General features: G+C 40.2%; 1 protein-coding gene across 1 annotated transcript in view; it reads right to left on the bottom strand.

Moving 5' to 3' along the window:
• Nucleotides 1-15,978, bottom strand: part of Ryr3 (ryanodine receptor 3) — a 356,005-nt gene that overhangs the window by 154,900 nt on the left and 185,127 nt on the right. The window contains exons 37-38 of the mRNA XM_015480130.2: nt 14,215-14,317; nt 13,291-13,428 (exon numbers count right to left, since the gene is read on the bottom strand). Coding sequence (XP_015335616.2) covers nt 13,291-13,428; nt 14,215-14,317 — 241 coding nt within the window. The remainder of the gene's footprint in view (nt 1-13,290; nt 13,429-14,214; nt 14,318-15,978) is intronic.

The following is a 15,978-nucleotide window of genomic DNA, read 5'->3' as shown; positions in this document are numbered from 1 at the left end:
AAATTGAAGTAGACCTCAGAAGATGGAACGATCTCCCATGTTCATGGACAGGCAGAATTAATATTGTCAAAACAGCCATATCATCAAAAGTGCTGTACAGATTTGTGCAACTCCTGTTAAGGTTCTGATGATGTTCTTCAAAGAAATAGTAAAAGCAGTCATGAAATTCATTTGGAAAAGTAAGAAGCCCAGAATAGCCATAATAATCCTCAGCAAGAAAAGTGAAGCAGGAGGCATTACCAGAACTTAAATTATACTACAGAGCTATAGTAAAAAAAAAATGGCATGGTATTAGCACCAATACTGACATGAAGACCAATGGTACAGTTAGAAGACACAGAGACAAACCCATATAAATATAGTTATCTCATAGTAGGCAAAGGCACCCTAAACATATATTGGAGAAAAGATAGCCTCTTCAACAAATGGTGCTAGAAAAATTAGAAATCCATATGTAACAAAATGAAATTAGACTCCCCTCTCTCATCCTGCACAAAACTCAACTCAAAGTGGATCGAGGATGTAGGCATTAGACCAGAGACCCTGCACCTACTAGAAGAAAAAGTAGGCCCAAATCTCTATCATGTTGGCTTAGGAACCAAATTTCTCAACAAGACTCCTTAAGTGCAAGAAGTAAAATCAAGAATCAACAGTGGTATTAATACATTAAACTAAAAAGCTTCTTCACAGCAAAGGAAACAATCAAGAAAGTGAAGAGATTGCCTACAAAATGGGAGAAAAAATGTTCCCACCTGCACCTCAGATAGAACATTAATCTCCAGAACATTTAAAGAACTCAAAACAGTTCACACACACAAAAAAACCCCCAAATAACCCAATCAATAAATGCACAAAGGAATTGAATAGGCACTTCGCAGAAAAAGAAATACAAATGGTCAGTGAATAGATGAAAAAATGTTCAACATCACAGGAATTAGGGAAATGCAAATTCAAACCACACTGAGCTTTCATCTCACCCCAGTCAGAATGGCAATGATCAAAAATACAAGTAACAACAAATGTTGGCAAAGGTGTGGGGGAAAAGGTAGATTCAATACATTGCTGGTGGGACTGCAAATTGGTGCAATCACTCCGAAAAGCAGTTTGGAGAATACTCAGAGTTGGAATGGAACCACCATTTGACCCAGTTATCCCAATTCTCAGCATATACACAAAGTATTTAAAATCAGCACACTACAGTGACACAGACTCATCAATATTTATAGCAGCTCAATTCACAATAGTTAAGCTATGGAACCAACCTAAGTGGCCTTCAACAGATGACCAGATAAAGAAAATGTGGTATATATACACAATGGAATATTACTCAGCCATAAAGAACACTGAAATTATGGTATTTGCTGGTAAATGGATGAAACTGGAGACTATCATGCTATGTGAAATAATGCAATTCCAAAACACCAAAGGCTAAATGTTCTCTCTGATATGCAGATGCTGACTTATATTAGGCGGGGGGAGGGTAGGGATGTGGGGGAGGTTCACTGGATTGGACAAAGGGCAGCAGAGGGAAGTAAGGGGGTATGGGAATGGAATAGATAGGAAAGTTATGTCTGATTCATTCTATGTTCATATATGAATACACAACTAGTGTAACTCCACATCATGTACAACCACAAAAATGGGAGGATATACTCCATGTATGTGTGATATGTCAGAATACATTCTACTGTCAGGTATAACTAAAAAAAAAACCAAATAAAACATTTTAAAAAATAGGCTCTGTTGAGTATGTCAGATGGGTGCTTTAGAAAGCTATAATGTTCATTTCAAAATGGAAAAAAAAAGACATGCAACCCAGCACTTGTTTTCTAATAAAAAAATGAAGCAAATCCTCAAACAGAATGTCTCAGGGAAGCTAGTCATGTACATGTGGATTCCTTGATAATTACAAATGACTCCATTTATGAGGTTATCATTAACATTCTATCTCACTCCATTTTTGCAATTACTGTAATTACAGGCAGTTGCATTTAGGCAATTATATCAAATATACAATTTAAAAGCAATATTTTAATGATTATTTAAGCTAAACTTGGAATAGAAATATGTCTAAGGCACTATATTGTTTAGGATTACTTGATGCCTGCGAGATACTTAAAAAAAATAGCTACTTCACTTCCCAATTTCTGGACTAGTCAGAAATGTAAAATGTAAAATGACAGGAGGATTTGAGTGTCTTTGTATTTGAGCTATGCTAAGTAATCGGTTGGGGGTCCAGGTTTTTGCCTCTTGTTTAACTGTTCACTTCCTTCCACTGGTCATTTTATAATCTCCTCTGACCTCAGATACTCAGGCATGCAGTGTGTGGCCCTTACAAGGAAAACACTGTAGAGTCACCTGCCACAGTTGTTCACTCCCTTTTGAATGGTCAGTTTACCAACTTTCCAATGCCAAGTACCATAAAAGAGGGGTCACTTATTTTCATGGTTCAGGTTTATATTTTTAGGCTCTAGGGGTCTGGAAAGAAACTTTTCTTTTCTCCTCCAAATTTAGATCAAAATTCAAGTGGCCATCAAGAACATACTTCCTATCAAAGAGTAGGTATTGGCCACTGGCAAAGCAGATCCCCGCAGCTCCGAGATCCCACACCTGTACTGGTGTTACATCTCTGTGAGTGCCCTTAAATCTGGGTCAGTTTGGAAGAAAAGTCCTCCAATTACATTGGAAAGAGACAGCAAACAAAACTGCACTGTGCTTTTAGGTTAAACTTAGAAAGCAATTTATAATGTTCACATTACAATGGGAAATGAAAAATAATTATGTGCATCTAAATTATGTGCACTTATTTTTAAATTTTAGGTGATTAAACAGTCAGCTTGTGAGATGCTGTAACTGCTCTGGAGGCATGAACAGGTGGTAGATCATTTCTAAGTGCAAAGAACGAGTACATTTTGACATTTGCTTTCTTCTTCCCTGTGGTAGGCTGAATAATAACACCCCCAAAGACGTCTATGTCCTAAATCCTGGTATCTATGAACATGTTGCCTTACACAGCAAAAGGGACTCTGCAGATGTAACTGAGTTAAGGATCTTGAGATAAGGAGATTTACTGTGGATCACCTGGGACTCAATTAATCACAAGTGTCCTTATAGAAGGAGGTGAAGAGAGTCAGAGGAGGACTTGGAACCACACAGGCAGAAGTCAGACAGGAGGCCACCACTGGCTAGGCAAAGCGTGCAGGAGTCCTCAAGAAGCTGGGAAAAGTGAGCAGGGTTTTCCTTCCGAGGCTCCAAAAGGACTGCATTCCTACTGTGTAGACTTGTGACCTCCAGAACCTTAAGGCAACAAATTTGTGTTGTCTGTGGCATCACCATGCTGACAGTCATTTATTTGAGCAGCAATTAGGAAACTCCCATCTCCCATCCCATAGTAAGTCCTGCATGGAGGTATTTGACTCTTCTGAAGTTGAAAATCTGACTGGTCTGCTGATACAACTGAGGTCTGCCAACATCGGTCCCAGAGCTTAGAGAGAACCGAGGTAAACCTGTGGGCCAAGGTGTCACAGCACAGATCCAAACAGCATGGTCTTTAGTTCCCCTAACACACTTTGCCTCTATTCTTACTCTGGACATGAAGAGCTGTTACTGGATCCACCTCAACATAAACTACTGAATAAATTAATGATGCTGAAGATAATAACCACCCTGCATAACGAATCACACCGAGCACATACCTGGGCTTCTTTTTTTTTTTTTTCCTTCCTTCTTAACAGGATCCTGGTTTTGTGCAGGTTACTTGTCCACCTTGTGGCCCACGTTCCTCGGGGACCCAGCTCCATGCTGAAGGTGGGCTCTGTGGACTTAGGTCCTCCAGCACGTTGTGTTCTAGGTCACACTCATTGGTGCACAGGTTAGCCTGTGACCAAGTTCTCCAGTCAAACATGATCTCAGGATCTTTGCTTGGAACACCAGAGCAGGAGAAACTTGGTTTTCCCTGGTGTAGTGGATGGAGATGAGGCCAAGAAAGTCAGCCTCTGCATTACTGCTAATCTGGGGACAGAGCAGGAATGTAGGACAATAAGACCATGAGGAAAGTGAGCACAGCCACTGGATCAACTCGTCTTAGTGGCTGGCTCCATCTCAAAACCCACAGGTTTGTCAGTTAATGAAGTCCTTTACTGGCTACTCTGTGCGAAACAGGTTTTCTGCCGCTCCGTTTTGCTAAAAGCACCTGAAATGATGAATGAAGTTCTTACGACTTACGCATCATAAACTTAGCTCAGAAGCCGAGATGTATGTAAACTTCCAAGCATCGGAACACTAAACTGAGCCATATTTTATTTAATCCTTAGATTACCTCACCGCACCCCATGAGGTAGGTACTATTGTTCTCCTTTTATATTCAAGGAAATGGAAATATTCAGAGGCTAAGAAACTTGCCTAACATTAGTAAAGAGCAGAGCTAGGATTCAAACCTATTCTGCCAGAATCCACTTTTACCATTGTAGAGCTGCTTACCTTCATAAAACTCAAGGAAAATAGTTATCTTTATTAATGCTTTAAATTTATATTGTGCATGCTGTCTAGATTCTCTTAATAAACTATGAAATAGATTCAGAAATAAAGTCCTGAAACTCAAATAGCTTTAGTTCTTTTTTTTGATGCTCAGATTGCTCATTTTCCCAGAACCTCAATTTCTTTACCAATAAAATGATATTAGCCTATAAAATTCCTCTTGAAGAAAATGAATATAAGTGTGATATGGTAACAAAAGTACCAGGCAGGGCACTCGGGTATTTTGTCTTAGCTCTGGCTGTGTGACCATGGGGAAGTAACTTTACTTCTCTGTGGTAGACACTTCTATGAATTCATATTGCTTTTGATCTAATATTCTAAGACTCTATGTCTATCTGAGCTGCTGAGCTCTTGAATGAATTGTAAAAAAATTATTAAAATGGTAAATGAAAGCCTATGTCCTCACTGAGTGAGACAAGCACCAAGAATTTTACCACCATGTTTTAATGCCCTATTTCAATATTACTCCTTTTGCTTTCCCTAAGAATAAACCTGAAATTGAAGAAATAAAATCTCAAAATTCTAGTGGTTCCTGACTGCCACAAGTGGCCAGTATCAAAGCATCACTGCACACCACTAATCATTGACCTGGAGGTGGTGAGCTGTGGCCTTTTTGATGACTGTCCTGATTGCTGGGGGAGAAAGGAAACTTCCTATGTCAGGGGTCACATGGTATAACTCTCTCCAGATTTGGCTGGGGAGACTTGCGGAAGAAGGCCTCATGCCCTCCGCACTGTGTGTCCCAGAGCTTCCTGGAGACCAAAATTACAAAGTGGCCAGATATCTACTACTTATTAGCAGTGGAAGTCACAGAGAAAGTTAAATCCATTGGCTCCAAGGAGATTTTTGGAAAATCCATCATGCTAATTTCCCCCATGTTTCTCCAGGGCCTCTGTGGCCCAGTCTCTGCAGGGGGAACAAATCTGCCCTGTTTCACGAGGAGGAGGATGCTGGAAGGATAACTGAGAACCCAGTGGCAAGGTTTTCTGAGATGAAATGCTTGTGAAGACAACCTAGAGCACTGTGCCTGGTGACAAGAAAGAGCTCCTCCACTTACTGTGTCATTAGGGCACAGTGAACTGTCAGACACCTGTTCCCCAAGGCTGCACAGCAAGCAGAACACAGCTGAGCTGGGTATTTAATTTGGGGACTTGCATGCTTGTTTTCTTCTATACTGGCTTCCTTAGCTGAGGAATTAGGCACAAGTTCTAGCTCCCGGAAGGGATATCTCACTCCATGTAATAATGGTAGCCAGTGCTTATTAAAGAATCTCCCATGCATCAGATTCTGTATTAAATACTGTCCATGAATATCATTCAAGCCTCTCACCCATCACCTAAGAATAGAAAAGACAGACTAGTAGAAACCAAATTTCCCTAACAATGTTGGTAAAGTGTTTCTTTAGGTAAAGAAATACTTTAATTCAACTGAATAGAAAAAAAATGTTCTTGGAAACAGGTGGTCTACTGAGGTGGCCACGGGAGAAGATCCACAGGATTTAGAGATTCCTGACTCGGTCTGCAATGGGTCATGGACCCCACAAACTCATCCTGGTCATACTAGCCTGGCTGTCCTTGATCCTGGTTCTAGGACAGACTGTCTTAGTGGTGTGACTTTTGGATATTCCTGAAAAATCTGTTCCTAAATTTCCCTCCCTAAATGGCTTTCTCTTGGACAAAGCCTCCTACCTGTAACGATGGGGACAAGAGTACAAGCAAATGCTTTGCTGAAGGACAGTTGCCCAGCCAGCCGGACATTCCCTGTCACCGCAGCCCATGAGCCACCAGCAAAGCTGGGCTCTGGGCTCCCAGCTGGATCCTCCCAGCCCTCTTTACAGCTCCCTGGGGGCTCATCCATCAAAAGGAGATAATTAGCCTGTTGTTTCTGAAACCAGTCAACCAGCTTCACAATCACTTTCTGAAAACATGTAGGGGATTAAATGACCAAAGATGATGGGGAAAAGAGCAGCAAGGGTGGATGGATACTGATTGCTGATAGGAAGGAAACCCTACATGAAATTGGTGCAGAGAGGGACCCAAAAAGGACACAGAGCCTGAGACCTCCGTCTCCACCCTGCTGGGAAAGTAATCAGATGGTTTTTAGTTTCTATGTCCATTCAGTATGGAGCAAAAACTGATTAGGAGGCCAAACTACCAGCCTGGTACCCTGAATATCTGTGTTCCCATCCCTTCCCTCCACCCACTGCCCCTTCCCGGGCATCCCTGCACAATTTCTAGGAAGTGCACAGGCTCTGGATATGGAACACAATTCACATTTTGGCCTATTTTTAATTTGTTTAAAGACCTTGTCCAAATTCCTTTGTTCCTGTCAGGATTATTTGCCTAGTGTGTGAAATCAGACCTTAGGGGTCACGGTACTTGGTTGCTTCTTAACAAGAGGATAAAAATCACATGAGGTCACATGATATGTCTAGCACAACACTTGGCACAGAGGAGGCACTGAGTAAGTCTGAGTTTCTCTCTCCTGAGAATCAAACTCTCTTCTCTATCCCTAAAACACAAGCTGCCAAAAGAGAGGGCCTGGCATTGATTAACCCATGGCAGGATACCTGGTTTGCTTCTATCACTGTGAGATGCTCATTGGGAACCAAATACAAGAAGTCCTGATCCCTGTTTTGTCCTCTGTGAGCTGAGTCAGTTGCTTAGAGCCTCAGGTCTCCATTTCCTCACCACTAAGTAGGGCAAATGAGGCCTGTTTTGTCTGCCATGTGGGGTTTTCAGGGCAAATGAGATGGAGCATGGACAATCTTCCTGTGACCTCCATGGAGCTAAACAAAATCAAGGCTTTCTCTGCCCATGCCACTCTGTGCCTCCAGATCTGTTAACGCATTTGCTCACCTAGCAGGAATCTATAGTTAGCCTGCGGTTTATGAAATCAATCAGCCATAAAGGCTCTCTGCAACACCTCCCTCTTGCTCACATCTCTAACTGATTGTCAAGATATGCCAACCCCACCACTGTCTCTGGTCCCTTGAATCCCTCCCCCTTTTTGCCACCACTTGTATTAATTTTCTATTGCTACTAACGACAAATTACTGCAGACTTAGTGGCCTAAAACACCACAAATTTACTATCTTATAATTCTGTGAAGTAGAAGTGTGACTGAGATCTGGGCTGAAGTCAAGGTGTGGTGGGGATATCCTTCTGGAAGGCTCTTGGGGAGAATCCTCTCCTTGCCCTTTCTACCTTCCAGAGGATGCCTACATTCCTTGGCTCATGGTCCCTTCTTCAAGTAAATCCAAGCCTGGCTCTTTTCTGTCACCTTCTTTCAGGGATCCCTGTGATTACTCTGGGTTTACTCCAATAATCCAGGAGACTTCCTGATTTTAAGGTCAGCTGATGAGCAACCTTAATTCTACCTGCAACCTAGATCTTCCCTTGCCATTTAACATTCAAAGATTCCAGAGGTCAGGATGTGTAATATTTGGCAATCATCATCCTACCTGCCACACCTCCCTCATAAAATCCTCATACCTGTCACCCAGAGCACTGCTGACATCATACGCCTCCGTGCCTCTCTGCTGCAGACAACGACTATAAAATGTGCTTGAGGACTAAATCCTTACTTAAGAGATGATTTTGCTAAAACAAACTGTATCCGTGCCTCATAGAGTGCCAATATTTAAATAGCCAAAAATAGTTAAAAATGAAGGAGTCCCAAGGCACCAGGCACACTTTTAAGTACTTTGCACATATTAATTTACTGCTTACATCAACCTAATGAGGAAAGTATGCATGACATGTCCATTTTACAGGCGAGAAAACTGAGGCACAGAGAAGCTATCATGTCTTTAGTGTTCCAGGTAGGTGGCACAGCAAGAATTTAAGACCACATAGCCTCACTTCAAAGTCCTGTGCTCATAATTACCTCACTGTAGTCAAGCAAACTAAAAGGTTTAGTCCTCAAGAATCTTCCATAGCTGTTGTTTACAGGAGATAAGATGCTATTATATAAATGATGTGCATGAGAATTGGCCTCAGGTTGACAAGAGTTTGACTTTTTATCCTACCACTTTTTGCTTTTGGAAAGTTACTTTGTCTTCAGTTTATTTTAAAATAAGAGTAAAATTGTCTATTGTATGTTGTTAAGAACTATTTACAGAAGTGCCTAAGATAATGCACAGGACAAAGTGGGTTCCATGCAGATGTGAACCCCTCCTTCAACTGCAATGCTGAGTATTATAATATTGTGGGTACCACAAATATGGAACACAAATTAGGAAACGCTCCAAGACACAAGGCAGTTCCATCAGTTGATCTTCCAAGACACCATGTATCCTAACCATTGGTTATGCTTTGGATCTGAAGTGTCCCCTAAAAGCTCCGATTAATGCAGGAATATTCAGTGGTGAAATGATCAGATTATGAGAACTGTAACCTAGTTTGAATGAACAAACTGGGTGGCAACTGCAGGCACATGGGGATTGGTTGGAGGAAGTGGGTCACTGGGGGGTGTAGCCTGGAAGGTTTTATCTTCTCTGTGGTCCCTTCCCCCTCCCTCTCTGCTGCCAACTCCTGAGCTGCTTTCCTCTGCAATGCCTGTCTGCCATGATATTCTGCCTCGCTTTGGGCCCAGAGCCAGAGTAGACCAAATCTCTGAAACCAGAGCCCAAATAAACTTTTCATCTTTCAAGTTGTTCATCTGGTATTTTGGTCACAGCAACGAGGTAAAGCTGACTAAACCATCATCTTACTTTCCCATGGTGTTCCATTCTATTTCCTTTTGGAATTCAGCCAATCTCAACTTGTTGCCATTTCTGGAATATGACCAGAACTTTTCTCCCTCTTGGTTGTGGTCAATCAATTTTTTCAACCAAAATGTCTTCTTTTCTTATTTTATCTACCTGGGCAGATTCTTTATGGACAGTTGCTTAGCCCCTTCCCTGACCACCATGGTATTTTGTCTATGCTTTTAGTATATTCCACCTCATGATTCTATTGAACTACTGATCCAAATCCATTTCCCCCTTTATCTACATGGTCCCAATCTTTTAATCTTTTTTTAAAAATATTTATTTCTTAGGTGTAGATAGACTCAACACAATGCCTTTATTTTTTATGTGGTGCTGAGGATCGAACTCGGTCCCGCCGGTGCTAGGCAAGCACTCTACCGCTGAGCCACAATCCCAGCCCCAATCTTTTAATCTTTATGAGCCTCAAGTGAACATTGTGCCATGGAGCTGAATGTAGAACCAAATAAGACGTGGTCCAGGCAGTAAGACCCATTAAGGAAAACAACAGGTACGTAAAAATCCCATCCAAGGAGGAAAGTCATATATGTCCTACTAGAAATTCATTATATGCTTGGGACAGAAGGTAGGAGAATAAAGTTGAAAGAAAGGCTTCATGAAGCTGGTGTCAGTGTATCTTGGGGAGGACCTATCTGGAAAGAATGTAGAGAAGTCTCTTAGAAATACTGCTTAAGTCCCTCAGATGCATCCATTCACCATAATTAAATGATCTTACTTTACACATATTTCTACCAGAGACCCAGGACTTGCTTTGGTGGTAAACAGTAGACATTTTCACTTCCTCAGAAGTAAAGCTGTTGCAATCAGCTAGAGGAGAATTTTGATCTAGCTGTTCAGTGACAGAGCAGAGCTGCCACAAGTAGCAGCTTTTGGGCTTGATGAGTAAAAACTCACCTCTGCAGTGACCTCTGGTTCTGGTCTGCATTGGAGGACAGGCAGTGCTCTATGGTATACAGCACAGGGCTAAGGACAAAAGAGGAGTGCTCACCTCCTTCAGACATACTCAATCATGCTCAGTACAACCCAGCTCTTGACCAATGGCACCCAAAGCAGAACTGCAATTCATAGGCCTGAATTGGCTTATCACAGGCCTCTGAGCATGCAGACCAGATGACATTAGGGAACATCCATCCCTCTCCTCTCATACTGAGAGGGTAATATTCTTTGGGATGTTTCTTCATAGAGAAGAAACAGATGTTTCCCTCCAGAGAAAGCATTCAGTGCACCAAATCTTACCTGTAAAATTTGACAGACAATTTCATTTTGTTAATTTTACAGTTTAAGAGAAATAGTTGATTTCTTATAATTCAATTGCTATGCATTGGATTTAAGAAAAGCCTGTTTAAAATGCAGTGTGCCAGAAGCACTGGCCTAGACTTAATAGGCAGAAGATTTTCTAGGAATTGCTGGATTGAGGTATGAAAACAATGTGATTTAGTATGGTGCTATAACTTTTTTTTTTTTTTTTACTTCTTCATTCTTAGGAATGTTTGACAATGTTGCAAGAGTTTTCATTGACATCATAGTTTGGAGTTAATTTAGGCAAATCTGTGCTACATGGAGCCAGCTAGCAGAATTCTGATGAGTTTTAGAATCTCCTTGCTCCCTCCTTCCTGGACAAGTTGAGTTTCCCTCCTGCAGGTCACGTAGCCAATAACAGCTGCTCACAGAAGAGAAACTGCAGGAGGGTGCACCACTACCTTCCCTGAAAACTCCAAGTCCAAATCTTTGGCTTTGTTAACTTTGAATTCTGTAGGGTTTTGACTATCTCCATAAACAATGCATCACAGTAGTGATTCACCTCACAGTTGTAGAAGGAAAGATAAAGATGTGATGTTTAAAAACCATTCTATATATGAATCTTTGTGTTGGAAGCTTATGATATGTTGGTAAGTTCTTTGGCAAGCTTCCTGATACCGGGGGAAGGCCTAGGCAAAGAGTCAGAAACCCAAGGTGAAGTCACCCCTTTACTCACCGTTGTTACCTTGAGCTAGTGACAATGAGTCATAGATCATTTTTCTGGAACCAAGGATGGACAGAAATAACTAATGAATGAGCCAGTATCCCTGGATTCTTCTGAGTCTTTTTCCCTTGAACTATACAATGAAGGGATGAGTAACACTATCATCTGTTAGTTAACTAATCTATGTGGGCATAGGCCAATTACCAGTTCACTAGAGAATGTCATTATTATTATTATCTACATTTGTTATTTTATCAATTGCAAGAGTAAGAGAAATAAGATAAGCAGTAACATGGATAAAGTTATCAATAATTTATAGGACTTTGACCCCCTTATTCTAACATTATCTTCTTTCAATTAAATTAAAAACATTTTTGGTGGGTGGATAAGCCCCCAAAGCTTATTTATCTTACAATGTAAGTTGAGTGAGGGGATCCATGCATCTGGAACATTCATCAGGGCACCCATATACTGACAACCAGACATACCCTACCACCCTGACCATTTCCACTATTTCTGAGACCCTAGGATGGAATAATTAGGACACAAAGCTTGAAACTTTCATGGTTCCCACCTGTGGAAGGAAGCAACATGGGGTGAAGACACAGGTGTCACTTGGGGGTGGGCTCTCTGGTGGGCGTGTTCTACCAAAACAGATATTGTGGTCTGTCTGCTTGAGGCTCGAGGGTCAGTGAAGCATGTGCTCCTCAGTCTGCACCCCATCCTGAAAGCGAGAGGGATCTCACAGAGGCAGATGGTATCAATATCATCTAACTCCATTTGCCAGACACAAAATGGTTACTCTTTGGGCTCCCAGTCACGACATACTCTTTGTTAGAAAGAAGGTCAGAAGGAAGAATCCACTTTCAAAAATAGACTCTCAGCAGGTCACACAGGAGACATGTGGGTCAGCTCTATTTTCAGTTCTGCTTTGGCAGTAACCACAAAGGGAGGCTAAGTTCACTTTCTTGTGGTTTTAGAATCCTGCTGGCATGTCCCTTTCCATGGTGACTGGAAGGACTGATCAAGGGGCCAGAGCCAAGGCCTTAGACACGCTGTTCCAGACGCTTCAACACTTCTGCTGACAAATGGTGAGGGTCCGTTCCCTTCAAAAAATAGTCTGACAAAGATGAAAGGGTAATATAAAGGGCAGTAAGATGTATGAACCCCAAAGTAGTGTTTTCAGACAAGCCGATCATATCCTGACAGTCTATTGCTCTAGTGCATGATTTGAAAGTGTTTCCAAGATGGATAGGAACAGGGAACAAGATAAGAGGATAAGAGGCAACTGCATTAAACCTAGGATAGCCCTTCTTTCTTAGACAAATGACAAATGTGCAGAATATGTAGCAAGAAGATTAATTATATATAATATTCATACAATCTTCCTCTTGAAATGTTAATAGTGTAGAGATAGTCGACTGCCCTGTAGGACTAATTATGATCCTGTTTCAACACAGGTCAAAACGGTAGGCACTATCTACAGTAATAAAGATCAGAGAAATGAATTTGGACAAGACTCAGGACTGCTGAAACACAGAAGGCCAAAGCCCTCTAGGATGTTTTGTTAACAACATCATAGTCAAAAAAACCAAACCATCTCCTATTTCTTTTACAAATCCTCTTTCTGCTATTATTTTATTTACTCACTGAGGCAATTGTTCCATGCTCAGGAACCACAGAGAGAACTGACAGAAAATTACAATGGTTAAGAGAGAGAATCTACAGAAACAGAAAAGAAAGATGAATAGATATCTGTTTGCAGGCATTTCTAAGTAGAGAAGAGCAGGCACCCAGCAATCCATCTTTCAGCTTTCAAAAGAGTCTGGAAGTTAGTTCCTTCAATCAAAGGAAAGGCAGAGCTCAAAACACATAACAATAACTATCAGCATAATGCCCAGATGGCTCCTTTGAGTTTAAGCAGTCCACATATACATCACAATATTTGTTAAAGAGTCGATTACCCCAAGTCTCAGAAGAGAGAGTTGGGAGTACTGTGATTAAAAGGCACATTACTTACTAGGGCATCTCTCCTCCTCCTCTGTTGGTGGCTCCTTCTCTTGCTTGGGTGGACCTCTGATTTTGTGTACCAAGGCACACAGTTTTCCTGCCCAGGTGGTGTCCTCATCTTCCTCCTCCTCTTCTTCCCAGGGAACTCCTAGCAAGCCAAAAACAAAGTGAAACACAAACAGTACAAGTATTAGAATGTAAAGATGCTGCTTCTTATCCTCCTGGAGCTTTCTAAAAGGACCGCAGGCGGCTGCCCATGAATATTTACTTATATTATGCCTTTTGGGAAGTTTTTTAAAAGATGATTTCCTGCATACCAGAACATCAAGTAATTTTAATTCCAGGATTTTTCTTTTACTAACCTGAACTTAAAAAGGGATCTAGAATCTCTAGAAAGAAAGAGTTTAACGTTGCATTATTTTAAGTGAAAAGCTCAGCTAACTACCCACAGATTACTCAATCTACCCCTGTACACACAGCACAAATGTTGAGAGCCACTTAAAACCAGCAGCTGTGTGTCAAGATAGGGATCACTGGCTTAAAATCCTGAAGGGCAGAAGTTTCTGCCTCCCTGACCATGTACACTGTAATAGCTAAATGGGGATCAGAATCTGGGCTCCTGTAGAGCAGAGTTCTAACTGTCAGTAAACTGGGTGAGGGGTATGTGATGGTCTGTTATTTTCCTTCTTTCTCTAGAGACCCTGTTCCCTCTGAATTTCCAGAAAGTCTTCTCTAGGTAGAAAGAATGTCAGGCATACATTCTGCTAAGGTTACCTCCTATATTTTCTCTGACCCACAGTGTCTGGATAGAATCACTTCTTGACAACTGATATTGCAATTCAAAATCAAGAGTGACTCCACCTGCCTCACCCTGGGTTTTCTAAGGCAGGAATGGGGAGCAGACTCTCTTGGCTCCAGCCTCTCAGCAACTCACCACAGTGAGCAAGAAGGTCCTCATGGAAGTCGTACAGTTCCTCCCGGATCTCCTCTGGGCAGGGGCAGTTCTCTCCCAGTTGAAAGTTAAGAAGCATGTTGATCTTTGAGGATGAGAATGAAAGGCTAATTGGTTTTCAGTATTGGTCAAGGGAACTCAGATCCTGTTTTAGACACCTAACACTCTGTAAGAGTTTTATTTTTAGTGAAAACGGTCAATATGCAAAAGTAACTTTCATTTTCGCTAATTGTAAAAGTAATTCATTAGTTGCATAAAATTCAGAGAATAAAGAAAAAAATATACTGGATCAATTTTACCACCAATAATGTTTTAGTTAACATCTTCAGACCGATTGGGACTACACTCTAGATATACATTTTTAAAACTATATTTTCCACTTACTATAAATTATGTTTATTAATTTGAATATTTTTAACCTGATTTTTTAAAAGTTTATCATTTATTGGAGCATTTGCATATTCAAATAAATTTTAATCAAAACTAATGTTTTTCACATGAAGTAGTGTCAAAAATCAGCCACAAATTACAAAATAAAATCTTGAAGTAGTAGATGAAGATTAAGAAATTTGAGTTTGTTATTATCTTCTAATACATTCCCTACACCAGTTTTAATTTCCCCGTAGGTACAAAGTAAAAATGATTTATTAACCTGATTTTTTACATTACATTTCATTCTATTGATGAATAATAATTTGTATAAAATTTATTCTGTTATGATATGAGGAAGTGTCTATTTTTTGTACTTATTATTAAAAGTTGCTTTGAACTTCATTTTATATAATTTTGCTTGCATATATAATCATTTTCTTAGGATAAACTCCTAGAAGAAAAATGATTAGAGCAAGTTTGTATATTTTAATGGCCTTTGATATAAACATGAGCCAAATTGCTCTCCAGAAAGCTCCCAACAATTTGCATTATTACAAAATTTATACAAGAGTATTACTTTGCCATATCCATTATATTCACACATTTTCAAGTCTTTACCAATTTAATGGTTGAAAAATATCATATACCTGTTGCCTTAATTTGCATTTAATTGGTGAGGCTGAACTTTGTTTGCTCACACACAAAGACCAATTTATTTCATATTTTATAAATTTTCTGTGTTTTCCTCCATTTTTCTATTGGGTAATTATCTTTTAAAAAATTAGTTGGCAAGTTCTTAGTTCTTTGCAATATATATTCCAAATATATTTGTCATTTTTAGTAAACTCCTATTTGTTCATAGGGCTTTTGTTTTATGTTTGTAATCACCTTAGCATTTTTTTTCCTTTATAGTACCCACCCCCCACCCCCAAACCCTCAGGTATTCTTAAATACTTCTGACAGTTTGGTGAAGTCCAGATTAATGTTTTTACATAAACAGAAAAAGACATGCAGGATTACAGAGAAACAATGATATTAAAATCCACTGTATCTGTGATATAGTAATACATGTCCTTTATTAACTCAGATGGCTACTTAGTAGCCACTCTTCAAACTGTGATCTTGAAGCAATGATGAATGTAAATCATATTTCTCAATATTATGATCACTGTACGTCACACGTAAAGATGTGCCATTACTATTGGTGATAAAGTTAGATACTTGTTTTGCTGTCCTACATTAATAATGAAAAGCAACACTATCTGAGATTAGTAGCAAACTGATATTCATTTCCTGCCCAGGTTCTTGGACTTGGGCTTTCTTCCCACGGGTTCACAATGCAGGTCAGTGAACATTTAGAGGGACTGTAGAAAT

The sequence above is a fragment of the Marmota marmota genome, unplaced genomic scaffold (assembly GCF_001458135.2).
Source record: "Marmota marmota marmota unplaced genomic scaffold, marMar, whole genome shotgun sequence".
NCBI lineage: Eukaryota > Metazoa > Chordata > Mammalia > Rodentia > Sciuridae > Marmota > Marmota marmota.
This window is presented reverse-complemented; position numbering and strand designations above follow the sequence as displayed.